This window comes from Ceratocystis lukuohia, assembly GCF_044167205.1.
Source record: "Ceratocystis lukuohia strain C4212 chromosome Unknown Supercontig5_pilon, whole genome shotgun sequence".
Taxonomy (NCBI): domain Eukaryota; kingdom Fungi; phylum Ascomycota; class Sordariomycetes; order Microascales; family Ceratocystidaceae; genus Ceratocystis; species Ceratocystis lukuohia.
The window spans coordinates 2,337,534-2,350,334 of record NW_027263524.1 but is presented as its reverse complement, the minus strand read 5'-3'; the positions used below and the strand labels follow the sequence as shown (position 1 = coordinate 2,350,334).

The following is a 12,801-nucleotide window of genomic DNA, read 5'->3' as shown; positions in this document are numbered from 1 at the left end:
GTTGGTCTTAGCCTTAGAACTGGCCCGTCAATGTCCTGTTTAGAGGCCTGCAGAGCGAGTTGCCTGATCCTAGCTCATGTTCTTCCGACATTATGTTTGTCTGGCTTTGTCAAGATCGGTCAGTGTCTGGCATGCCCTCGGGTCAAATAACTGCATTGGTAACGGCAAAAATATATGCCAGGGCATGACCAAGTTGGTGTACAATGAATCAATGCGTTTAGGCGACTACAAAGATAAACGGCCTTGCACATAAAAATCCCTTCGGCCAAAATATTTAACCTCATGTAGAAGGGAGAGAGAATGCAGAATGTTGTCGAGTCACAGCTCCGTGCACAAAAATTAACTGCTTAGTGGATAAGGAACTCTATAAAAGGAGGAATCTGCTACCATCTTAATTAAATTCCAAGGATAAAGGTAAAAGCACAAATGAAAGCAAGAGTAAAAAGGCCGAGCGAACTGCTCCTAGAGGCACTTGACTTGGTGCCTGATGAGCCAGAGCCAGAGCCAGAGCCAGAGCCAGAGGACTGGAACCCGCTCTTGGCAGAATAGCTGGGCTCTTTGGAGCTTATGCTCTCTGTTTCAGCCTGAGAGGCTGCTAAGCTCGATCCTGGAATGGTTTCTTTGAGCTTAGTGAAAGTTGTGATACTTGAATCCGAGGCGCCCCAAACTGCTTGGGCCAAAGCAATCTGTCTATTGGACAGATCGTAGGTCACAAAGGCCGAGCGGAGAAAAGTGTCACCCAAAATGTTAATATCGCCAGTCTCCATAATGCCAAGATAGCATGCGTCCTGGCCTTTGTAGTCGCCAGACGAAAATTTGGCTTCTGTACCCGTTTGTGTCAGGCTCAACACCAACTCGCTCATAGGAACTGAAATCTCCGGACCATCGGCACCGCCAAATCTAAAGCTAAATGACCCGTTGTTTTTCGCGCGGCTGCATGGGAGCAGGGGATAAGTAGAGGGTATGTGTGTAACGCCGCTCACTCGAGTGGCTGTTTGGCTGCCGTTGATGGCTCCAACCTCAGTCCAAATTTCCTTCACTAGGTCTGATTGCAAATTGATGAGCGACGATCCTGAGTCTAGAATAACGGTGAGCGGGAAGTCGGGCGAGGTAAGCGTGTCGTTGCCCGACGAGCTTGAAGCAACAACCCGTGTAAGGTTTACTTGCAAATAGACATACCCCAGAGACGGATCTGGAATAATATCTACCCGTTTAAAATCACCCGAGTACTTGGCGGTGTCAACACCACCAAATAGCAAACTGCCTTTGTTGTTGTCGGGGTCATCGAGCCAAATGCTATAGGCTGAACTCTTGATGATGTCATCACTGACAAGAGTGGCTGGAAGATTAGGATACAATGCAGAACTAGCCTCGTCCTTGGGAAAGCCAATACCCATTACACCATAGAAATTGTCAGTATCACTCCCCAGGCCCATAACAATTCCAGGGAGGGTTTGGCCAGAGATAGTAACAGTGTCATTGAAATAAAATCCTGAGGCAAACGTGTTATCGCCATATGTGATGTTGAACGGTACGTCTGTTTCTTCGTAGGTTGAGGAGCTTGACGAATCAACTAAAGCCAAATAAGAGTTAGTCAGCAAAGAGTTCCAAAACAAGACTCAACACCCAGCTGCAAGGGACAAAGAAATAGGCAGGAAGCCTTGGCTGTTCAGGGGGCCAGAGGCAGGGAAGAGAGCTCCCATTTAAAACCTTGGCCACAGCAGCTTCCCAACTTGAAAGTGTAGCAAAAAAGGGACCAATGAAAAGTCGACTTACAAGCCCCGTATTGGCAGTTGCCATCTTGGCATGCACTGGAAGCTGCATCGGGAACCCACAGGTCACTGCTTCCGGTATCAATTTGTACATTGAACGACTGAGCCGGCGTTCCGATAGTAAGGTTGGTAAAATAGGCGGAGTCGGAATTGACCCATGACGCGTCCAGCGAGCCACTAGTGGCCCGGCCCCTCAAGCGGCGAGATGGTGCCAATGGGGAGCGGCGTTGTGTTTGCCATTGCAAGATCTTGGGCTCGTCGCGCTGGGCGGTAGCAGCAAGACAAGGGGGCGATATAGCCGAAAGCAAGACGAAAGATATTGAGGCACGCATGGCTGCTGGAGAAAATGTGGAAAAAAAAAAAAAAGAAAGGACGAAAAGGGACAAGAAAGGAGAGGGAGGAGCAAGACGGACGAGGAGGGACAGTGGAAAACAAGCAGGAATGATGAATGATGACGAAGAGAGAGCAAAATAGTAGCTGAAAGAAGATGATCGGTCGAAATAAACAAAATCGGATGACTTGACGTGAAGGAAGTTGTCAAAAAGCTTGGCTACAAACTTCCGATAATATGAGCTTGGATATATCGAGGAACGTCTTCTTCTTACAACAGGGACTCACAGCACCTTTAAGTACCTGCTGGACACTCTGTAGAATTTTTTGCGCAACGTTTCAAAAAAAAAAACCAAAAACGAATAGAGGTTTAGCTGATGTGGACTACACGGTAAATATACTGATGTTAAACTAGCTGATGTGGCCCCCAGTCTTTTTGCCCTAAGACAACAAGAAACTTCATGATATTTGCAAGCTTCATGTCTGTTCTGCTGCTGGGAATAAAATGGAATTGTAGCCTATACGGATTCCTTCCTTTCTTCTAAATCAACCCAGTAGGCACACTGGCTCCTTTCCCTTCCGAGCACTGCAGAAGGCTCCCTCGGTCTGTAAAGAACACCCAAGCTTCTTGCCAAGCTTTTGCTTTCCTTATCTTTCATTCATTCATATTCATTCATATTCATTCATTCAGTCCCACCTCCGCCTCCCTGGTACTTTTTTTCTCTCCTCTCTTTGAGTTGCCATTCGCCTCGCTAAGCCCATTTAGCCGCCCAATCAAAAGGAGCTCTCTTCAAAAGAACTCCAATAATATTCTTCTCTCTTTTTTGAGAGGGGGAGGAGGCAAATCCCTCGGCTGGTCAATCCTGCGGGCTTTAACTCTGTCCAACTCCACGGTCATAATCGAGCCAAATCGCTATTTAAACCCAGTACAGTACTGTCTGTTTCGGACGATCCGGTGGTTCCCTCTTCCTCTACAATAAACTAAAACACCCCACACAGATCACTCGCAAACGCGCTGCTTGGAAAATTATGTCCGCCACCACTTCCGAGGCTGTGGCCCAGGAGGAGGACCAGTACTTTAGCCAAAACCCTCCCCCCCGGAACTTGGATGCCATCACAGCCCAAGCAGCAGCGTTCATCCACGAGCACGCCAATGCTAGCCGCCGGGTGGTCTTGGTGACCTCCGGAGGCACAACAGTGCCACTGGAAAAACAGACGGTGCGCTTCATCGACAACTTCAGTGCTGGCACGCGTGGAGCGACCTCGGCCGAGTACTTTCTCGAGGCTGGATACGCCGTCATCTTCCTCCACCGCCAGTTCAGTCTACAGCCGTTTTCGCGCCACTATTCGCACGCAACTGACTGTTTCCTTGATTTCATGGAGGACATGGATGACGGGGTTCATGGCCACCACGTCATGGCCAAACAGGCGCACCAGGCCAAGATGCTCAAGGTCTTGCGCCAATACAACACGGCAAAGAAACAGAACTTGCTTTTAATGTTGCCCTTTGTTACTATTACCGACTACGTTTTTGAGCTTCGGGCCATTGCGCGCTTGCTTCGTCCGCTGGGAAAAAGCGCATTGCTCTACCTAGCGGCAGCAGTATCGGACTTTTTCGTCCCCGCAAACCGCATGGCCGAGCACAAGATCCAATCGACTGACGCTGTCGGCCAGGACGGCAAGCCGGCGGGAGCTTCTAAAGCAACAGCCGCCGGTGCAGCTCCAACCCCAGCAACAGCCATGGTGGATATGCCCGAAACCTTTGACAACTTTGATTCTTCGCCCAAAGTGCCGCGCAGCAAGTCGCTCGTTATCGATCTTGATCCCGTGCCCAAGTTCTTGAAGAATTTAGTAGACGGATGGTCGCCTGAAGCCATGATTGTGTCGTTCAAGCTAGAGACAGATCCTGCTATTCTTGTGCACAAGGCCAAGTACTCTCTAGAACGATACCAGCACCACTTGGTCATTGGAAACTTGCTATCAACGCGCAAGTGGGAGGTTGTATTTGTGGCGCCAGGAAAAGCAGACCGATGGATTCGGCTGCCGATACATAGTCGAAAGAATCCGACAGCCACAAGCGAAGGCGAAAGCATAGGAGAGAAGGAGGAGGAACAGGCCATTGTCACGATTGGGGATGACCAGCCTCTGGACCCAAAAACGCTACCAGAAGGGGATCCGGAAATTGAGATTGAAAGATTGATCATCCCAGCCGTCAAGGAATTACATGATGAGCATACGGCATAAATAAACGGTAGGTGGCCTAAGGAATGGACATGATGAAGGCGGGAAAACTACAAAAGAATTGGAGAACAAAACAAAAACACGAGAATAATAAAAAGCCAGGAGCAGTCTTTGTCCTGTAGTTTGAAAACACGGCATGGCATGAGAAACAACAGGGGGCGATGAAACGTCCAAGATAAAACAGGTGCAGGATGTTTCGAATGAAGAATAAAGCAATTGTCATGTTCGCTTTGGATTTGTAGGCGGCTTTTCATGATGCTTCTGCCTAGGTATGAAAACGGGCACCGAGTTGGAGCCCTCAGCAACGCCACGATCCACGAACTTGAAGCGCTCTGCCGTCTTATGTCTGACACTCACCAGCATTATCAGTGTCAAAGACATGAAGACAAAGGGAAGATGTGGTACGGAGATATGTGAGGATAGTACTAGCCCCAGTTTCACACGTACTCTTTGCACTCTACATACCCGATGGACCTTGCACACCATCGCACCACAGAAAGAAAATTTGTCGCATTACCAGGACCCGCTGCAGCTTGATTGCGCGTGATTCCAGCGAACGGACATGGACCATAAGCCGGTGCACTATTACTAAGGGCATGTTCTGGAGGCAGAATATACGTGGAAGTCGTCTCTGCGGGCCTAGTCTGCTGGCTAAAATATTGTCGAGCCGCCGCAGCTGATCGTAGCGCGTAACTGTGCTAATGCGCACTCAGTCTCCTCTCATATCTATGCCTGTCTCTCGCAGGCCACAGCAGTGTGCTGCGCGCACACGTACCACTCTATTCTGCTCCCTTTTGTATCGCTGCAGCATAGCTGCCTAGGATAGGATAAGCGGCAGCCCCAATTCGACGTCGTGCATGCATCTAAAAGACCGGCCGGTTGCAAGCAGCAGGATGCACTTCTCATTCTACGACAATGTCTCTATCCTGCAGCCGTGTAAGATCGTGTTCTGCTGCAAGATGTCAGAGCATGATGAAGCCGAGACAACGCAGACAGGCGATCACATGACTACCCGATGTGGGAAATCCGTTTAGCCTGCTATGTAAGGAATTTCATGGTACAGAGCCCCGAACACAGCACAAGCTGCGCCAAATTTCAACGGCAAGTAGAAAATGTGGACCCTAAAAAACGAGTTGGCTTCACCCCACTCTATGCTCCACAACTTGGAGACCTCTAAGGCACCATTTCCCATGGATACTTCTGTTAAACGGGCGGCAACTGAGCCAATCAAAAGCCCCGCATCGCAGCAAGATAGCCGCGGAAACAGTCTCTGCAAACCTGGTAAGTCGGCCCAACTGTTGTGAAGCTTCACGAGCCATCAACCACCTTTCTGCATGGTCAGCCCACCTAAGATCAACCCACATACCCTAAAATCAAAGGGATTACTTTATCGGAGCCTGCTTAGAGTAATATATGTTGTCGGGGGCAGAGAGCGAATACACGAGACTCACTAAAGAGAGGGGTCTGCCTTGTCTGATGATGAAAGTGCTTAAAGCGGGGAACTTCAATACAAACATAGCAAAGAGCCCATTTTGGTAGTCTTTCTGTGGCTTGCTCGGCTATGCGTCGTTCATGGTACTAAGACTGAAGACGGGGTATTTTAATAAAGATATGAGTGGAAAGAAATTGCTGCTGCACGACGCCTACTCATTTTTGTTGTCACAATATTCATTAACTAGTGAAGTTGTTGAAGTGCTGTTATTAACCCTAAGATGTACATGAAGAACTACATCTGGACGAATCCGACAATCTGCCAACCGCCTTTTCTGGTACTAAGCTTTCTGATCCGCCTTCCTCCTATCTTGCAGGGATGTGATGTGCTGTGTCTTGCTGACCTGAAACTGAGAAGTCTGTGGTTTCGCTTGACCATCCTTCCCTCTTTCCCCGGATTCCCAAAGTGTACTACGCATAGATTCGTGGCGACTCTGGTCGTAATACTGACTACTCGAGGCCTACAATTGCTTCAGCATCTACCGCCCCTCTATGCCGGAACATGTCCGAGTCATATATGGCCGGCATTAGCCTCACCATAGTTACTGCAATGATCTATGCAAGTGCACATGATTTGTGTCCTGCGACTTCCATCTTATTCTCCGTTGAAGAACGGATCTTCGACCGGTTTATGTATTCCTCACTACAGTGTCTAGTCCTCTATGTCGGATACTAACCCTAACGTTTGGCTGAACATCGCTAGGTGTAAGGAAGCAAGCCGTCGGAGTCAGGACTGTGTAAGTCGATATTCGTTTTCATAGCAAAACCATGTGGCTTGAGCCTCAAAAGGAGTGCACAAGATCCAAGTCAGGAATAATTACAAATCTAAAGCCAAGGCTAGTATACTAAGGCCCTGCTCCGATGACCTAGACTCTTCGCTCATGAATATTTGATGCAGGTCGAGATAAAAGGAAATGTCCAAGTAGATATTATTTTGCTGAGCTATCGCTGTTCTCTCTAAGCAAGTTCAAGCCGCAAGAGTCTTGAACTCATTTTGGATTTGCAAATAATTATTGAGGCGGCTCCTCTTCATTTTGCTCAGGTGCCTCTTCCTCATTCTGCCCACCCGGATTGATACCATATGTTAGCAAACAGCTATCCGCCCCCTCCTGGATGCGAATTTGGTTGATGACGGAGCGATCAAGCATTCTATCGATAGCCGCATAAGGGAAGCACCATGAGAAGAGGTCCCAGTCATTTGAGGTGGGGGTTATGACTGCATCAATTAGTCCATCTTCACCGATTTGGCTCCGATGATCCCAACGATATGAGTTCAGAGCAAGATGGAGACAAGGGTCTTTGGGAGTGTTGAAAACTACCGAGCTCACATTGTCGGGTTCCAGATTATACTTCCGGCAAACGGCAGCCATGATAGCAGAATCAGCGAGTTGACCATGATGCTCTTCTTCAAGGGGGTTCAACATTGTATGGATAGTCACAGTCTTGTCTGTGTTGTTAATTTTGAATTTGTTCAGGGGTTGTGTGCCTCCAGAGTAGAAATCAGAGGTGACAGTGCAAAGCCCATCGTTGTCCAAAGGCTCAAATCTATAGCCGCCGTCCTCGAGAACATCTGCGTTTACTCTAATGAGTAGAAAGGAGAGAGGAAGAAACCTGAAGAAATACATGACTGGAATATGAGAAGAGAGAGAAATAGTGGTGATTAATGAAATCAGCTTCAGTGAGTGGCGAGTGCTGGGGGTGGGACAGGTATTTGACGAGGGGCTTCAGGCCATGCCATGGAAAAGACAGTAAAAATGTCGTTTTAGCATAATCTCACCAGGGCTATGACCGTTCTGCATCCTGCCCATGACAGCGAGATTCGACAATAATAGCCCAAATTAAGACTTGAAGACTTGAAAGTAAAAAAAATTGCTTCCACATAACGCTCAGCCCTGTTTATATAGCCCTATCGTTCGGTAGTAGGAGGTCATCAGTCAACGAGTACCTCCCCTCAAAAACGCGAGGTGATATAACGAAAGGCTATGGTGTTTTTCATGACAAGAAGACCAAAAGGGCTTTTCCTTTGTACACCTGCGCTAGCAGTGTCATTTAAATCGTGGTCATTGCTTCAAAGCCAAATAGCCTGGCCAGCTTAGCCGATTAAATTCCTAGGAGTTGATGGGCATGAAGACCATGTGTTGGCCCTGCTGTGGTATTCAGCGCTTGGTACACCGGCCCTATGCGTAGGCTGCAAGGGTGCTTACTGGATCAATGTTGAGAAACCCACGGGCGTCGAGAAACCCACGAGCCTAGTGCTAAAATAGAATAAAACCAATGTTATCTTTAAAGACCTGAAATACAAAATATATTCAAGTTCAAGTTCAAGATCTTCAGCCACAAGAGGTATGAATAAATGGGGCATGTATGAGGGCGACAGCTACATGCGCCGCCCCATTTCCTCGATGCGCCGTCCCCCCTAGTCTTGATGTCCACTAGCAATCTTCAAAGGCAGGATAAACACCAGCTTTCACTTTAGATGAACACTTTGTGTCTATCAACACTCCAACTCTTGTACTTCTTTATACACAAGATTATTTACACTGCAAAATGGACAAGCTAGATCTCTCAGATATAGAGGCGCTACGTTAAAGGCTGCCCTTGCAGCCATGAAAAGGCATGTGTATGAATAGACTGATGTAATCCAACATCCGCATGTCACTGTGAATAGGGAAAAGGACACTGAAAAGGCTCGTGCTGATGCCGAAAAGACGCGCTGCCGATGCTGAAAAACGACGCGCTGCCGAAAAAGACTCAGAGATTGCGGAAGCAAAGGCTGTTGCCGATGCCGAAAAGACGCGTGCTGATGCCCTCAACGCTAGGCAGTCCCTTCACGCACACCTTTACCAACTCTACGCGCACTGCTTTCAAACTCTCAGAATACGCCAAAAAGGCCCGGAAACCACTGCCGCAGGCTCAACATCTGTTCTTGGTCGCACCTGTCCTAGGATGCTGTTGCCATGGATCGATTTTCCAGAGCTTCACCAGCAAAAGTTCACTGATCTTTCTAATGCATTTGGTGATGAGCTATTACTTCCGCCATTTTCAGATGCCTGTGCGCTGCAAAGAGTGGCTCAACGATGGTTACATGGCAGTGAAAATGAATCTTCGAGGTTCTGTTCTATGATTATTGAAATTCCTGTCGCCACAATCGCTAGTACCTGGCGTCAGATCGTTTCAGAAGAAGCGGAGGAAGTTGAATTCTGCCCAAACACAGCATATATCGATGAGTTTTGCGAACAGCTCCAGGAGTGTCAGATGAAACGCTCAGGTGATGAGAACTCAGTGGACGAATTTTTGGATATTTTCAGTATTAGAGCTGATATTCCAGAGCCGGTGACTGTCGTATCTGCCTTTGCCTCGCGTGGTTGTAGACCCTCTCTAGATATCTCGAACGCGGGACGTAATCTCAAGCGGCCTGCCACCTCACCTCCAGACCCTGATGGAACGCGGCCGATCAAAGCGCAGTCCCCCGAGCGCAGCATCAAGCCGGATGGTACATTTGTGAGAATAGCGAATAAATCACCCAAGGTGAAAAACCTTCTAGTCATCGAACACAAGCCCGCGCATGTATTCACCCCAGATTTACTCCGTTCTGCGTTGAAGAATATTGTTGATTCGAGGAGCAGAATATTTACCGAGTCAACAGATCCTGGAGCAAGCCCACCGGCGTCTGAAAAAACTGAGAACATGAAAAAAACCAAGAGCACCCATCTGGCTCCAAACTGGTGGCAAAGGCTTTAGTACAGACATACCGTTATATGGTTACTCTCGACCTTTCGTACGGCTATCTCTCAACTGGTCAAGCTACCATTTTGCTTCACATCAACTACGAAGAGCCATCAGAGCTTTATTTTCATCTGCGCGTTCATCAAAAAGATGTCAGTGACATCCCACGTCGTGGTTTAGACGTTCCACTAGCTCAGGACAGTTAGATATCTTCAGCACTAGAGAACGGTATCAAAAACACACCATACGCTATGCTAATGACAATGATTCAGCTGGCTTTTAATTGTACAGATCTTTCAGTACAACAAATTGCAAGTATACAGAATAGACTTCCTCCATTCCGTGGGTCTAAAAAGCCACCATCTGATCCATCGTCTGGTTCCGGCAAAGGGAATGAAAGTGGAAATACTGGTTCGTCTTCGCTACGAAACCCATATCCGCAACTCCCACCACCTGATGGCAGCTCGTCAAGCCAACATGAGCACGACCCTTCCAAGAAGCAGGCAGCACATGTCGACTCGTACAACAATTCTGGCACATGTCGACTTCCTCGACCCGAGTGAGTACTGCTCGCAGCGATGTCTCCTAGGTCTGGCCAATGGAGGTTATCTTGACCAATCATGTCCAAATGCAGGCTCCGGTTTACCCATGGTTAATCCGACAGAAGGCAGATTCCCCACAATACCCATCCTCCATGTAGTTCATCCAACATTTCATCCAACGCCAAGTGCCCCAGCACCTGCACAGGTGTCGAACCCAAAGAAGCCACCGACGGCTGCCCAAAGTTTGCAGAAACAAACGTGGTCTGTAGTGACGCAGAGGTATCACATTTTGGGGTGACCATATCGAAACAGCAATGCCCAGACCGCAGAGATGGAGGATATGGAGATATTTCTGAGAGTTTCCGTGGGCTTGGAACATCTTAACTGTATGATAGATATATAGTACTGTGTAGCCTCACTCTGGGCCCCTTTCATTTGGCTGCCGCCTTGTTTTAATACGAGATCTTTGACTTTCCTACATTAGCTCCGTAAACACGCCCTCTCTCTCCCCATGCTGCAATGTACGAAACTTTTCCAGCTGCTCTCCGACGGCATAGGCAAAGCATGGCCGCTGACTCTATTTCACCGCCTGCAATGGTCAAACCGTCTACCTATTGGCCTTGTGGAAACCCCTAGGGTTTCTGGGTAGTCTACCAACAGTGCCTTTACCCCTGTCACCTATTTGCCTATTTGCAGCAATCCAATAGTTACACAACAACATTAACATTTTAATGCGGCATGAAGTCGAGCGTATGAGCCTTCTCCACCGCCAGTTTATATGTTAGTTTGCCTACAAAGTACCTACATTCTCCACCCCTTTTTGACTTGGTAAGTTTCCCTTTCGTTACTTGCCTACTTTCACTTTTTGATCAGATCTCGTCTTCATATCCCAAGTTGTCAATATCTTGGCCTAATCCTTTTTGTGCAGAATTGAAAGTCATGGAGATTTGCGAGCAAAAACAGGCATTTGTTTTTGACGAGGAGGAGGACGACTTGGTCTTTCATCATACAAAGATTATTCTCCGTCAAGGCGACCAATACTTTTATGCAACAACCAATCAGCGCATCCGAGCAAGCTCTGACATTGACATCAACAAGGTGCACATAAAGCCAATCCTGACCGACCATATCTCACCAGTGGTTGATGACCCTGCCAAGTTTACACAAGCACCAGACCCTTTGCCAAACGATTGCTATCTCAAACAACCATGTCTTATTCACTATGATGAAGACACTGAAGCCTCTCGACATCCCGGCGACCTAGTCTTACACGAAGCAGAGATTTGTGAGATTTTGATAAAGAATCCACATCCCAACATTGTTCAGTACTTAGGTTGCATCCTCGAGAAGGACAGAGACAATATCTCTAGTATCAAAGGCCTCTGTTTTGTGAAATACCTCAAGAGTCTGGAGCAACGATTACGGGAAGAGAAAGAAGAAACACCCTTGGATAGACAAAAGTGTCTAGCCGGAATCGAAAAAGGAATGAAACATCTCCATGGCCTCGGTCTTGTTCATAATGATTTGAACCCGTCGAATGTGATGATGGATGCACAGGACAACCTGGTCATTATTGACTTTGATTCGTGTCAGCCCGAGTTTGGGAAGCTGGGTCTGAAGGGGGGGACTGAGGGATGGACGATGGGTGGCAATACAGCCAAGCGCGAAAACGATTTGTACAGTCTATCAAAGATCCGGGAGTGGATGATTGCGAGTGAGCCTATTTCAAAGTGATCAAGTCATACTAGAAAAGCACATTGCATAATATTGTATGAGCATGGCAGAGCCAAAAATCACACAGCTGCACAGTTCCTAGAAGCATTAGACACAATATTCTTAGACCCCCATACAGAGGAGCATGCCGAGACTGAGCTCTACTGCCTAGATCAAGGAAACAATGAACCCTTTGCAGTGTTTATGCTGAAGTTTGAGAACCTGCTCCTTTAGGCTGGGATTATAAGTGACCATACCTGCATCTCACCCCTCAAACATTACCTCAATGATGAGCTCATGAGGGCCTCGTAAGGTAGACAGGATGTGTCAGATAAGAAAGGGGAATGCAGAATGATGTCACAGGTTTGTTGTAGATGCCTATTGTACAATTAGATTCAGAGATGATCAGAGATTCTACGTAGAGGATTGAAAGTAAAAAGCTATCTCAATTTGATGGGACTGTCTGATGGGGCTTGTGTAGCCTCTGCTAAAGGCTCAGCCTCAACATGGCATCGCCTAAGGGGTCCACGACTTCGAGACTGCCAGCCAAGGATGAAAGTAAGCATGTAGAGTATCGACACGCTCCTCAGGTAGCCAGCACAGGAAGCACTTGATGAAATCAATGAACAGGGCTTTATCTTCCCCAATCAAAGTCGTGACGAGGGAGTCAAGCTTCTTTTCATGGTCAAGAACAAGCCCAGGTTGTATGTCGTGTGCTTTTTTCGTGCTCCTCGAGAAGGGGGCGAGTCAGGAACGGTGATCTGGAAGAGATCATATAGCACTAGGGAGAGAGATATGTTTGTGAAGACAGGCCAAGTCCCACTAGACACCAGAGGTGTAGGTGTTTGTTCTCAAGAGACTTCTCGAGACGCCAGACGTACTATACCATTACTCATGATTAACCTAGTCTTGGAGGTAGCCTTACCACATTCCAAATCTCCCTACCTACACATAGTTATACACTCTCACGGCCCATCACAATAAAG

General features: G+C 47.6%; 5 protein-coding genes across 5 annotated transcripts; 3 read left to right on the top strand and 2 right to left on the bottom strand.

Moving 5' to 3' along the window:
• Nucleotides 1-395: 395 nt before the first annotated feature.
• Nucleotides 396-2,104, bottom strand: HOO65_050504 (Acid protease; the record flags this gene model as incomplete). The annotated part of the gene is made up of 2 exons (XM_071003308.1): nt 396-1,573; nt 1,777-2,104. 2 exons carry the CDS (start codon nt 2,102-2,104, stop codon nt 396-398), a joined length of 1,506 nt encoding a protein of 501 aa, XP_070858563.1.
• Nucleotides 2,105-3,131: 1,027 nt separating this feature from the next.
• HOO65_050503 (Phosphopantothenate--cysteine ligase CAB2) lies at nt 3,132-4,346 on the top strand (the record flags this gene model as incomplete). Its single annotated transcript, XM_071000923.1, has 1 exon — nt 3,132-4,346. One exon carries the CDS (start codon nt 3,132-3,134, stop codon nt 4,344-4,346), a length of 1,215 nt encoding a protein of 404 aa, XP_070858562.1.
• A 2,498-nt stretch (nt 4,347-6,844) lies between these two features.
• Nucleotides 6,845-7,459, bottom strand: HOO65_050502 (uncharacterized protein; the record flags this gene model as incomplete). Its single annotated transcript, XM_071000922.1, has 1 exon — nt 6,845-7,459. The coding sequence occupies one exon, from the start codon at nt 7,457-7,459 to the stop codon at nt 6,845-6,847; it is 615 nt and encodes a 204-aa protein (XP_070858561.1).
• Nucleotides 7,460-8,531: 1,072 nt separating this feature from the next.
• HOO65_050501 (uncharacterized protein) lies at nt 8,532-9,575 on the top strand (the record flags this gene model as incomplete). The annotated part of the gene is made up of 1 exon (XM_071000921.1): nt 8,532-9,575. One exon carries the CDS (start codon nt 8,532-8,534, stop codon nt 9,573-9,575), a length of 1,044 nt encoding a protein of 347 aa, XP_070858560.1.
• A 1,466-nt stretch (nt 9,576-11,041) lies between these two features.
• On the top strand, nt 11,042-11,836 carry HOO65_050500 (serine/threonine protein kinase; the record flags this gene model as incomplete). The annotated part of the gene is made up of 1 exon (XM_071000920.1): nt 11,042-11,836. One exon carries the CDS (start codon nt 11,042-11,044, stop codon nt 11,834-11,836), a length of 795 nt encoding a protein of 264 aa, XP_070858559.1.
• Between the last annotated feature and the right edge of the window lie 965 nt (nt 11,837-12,801).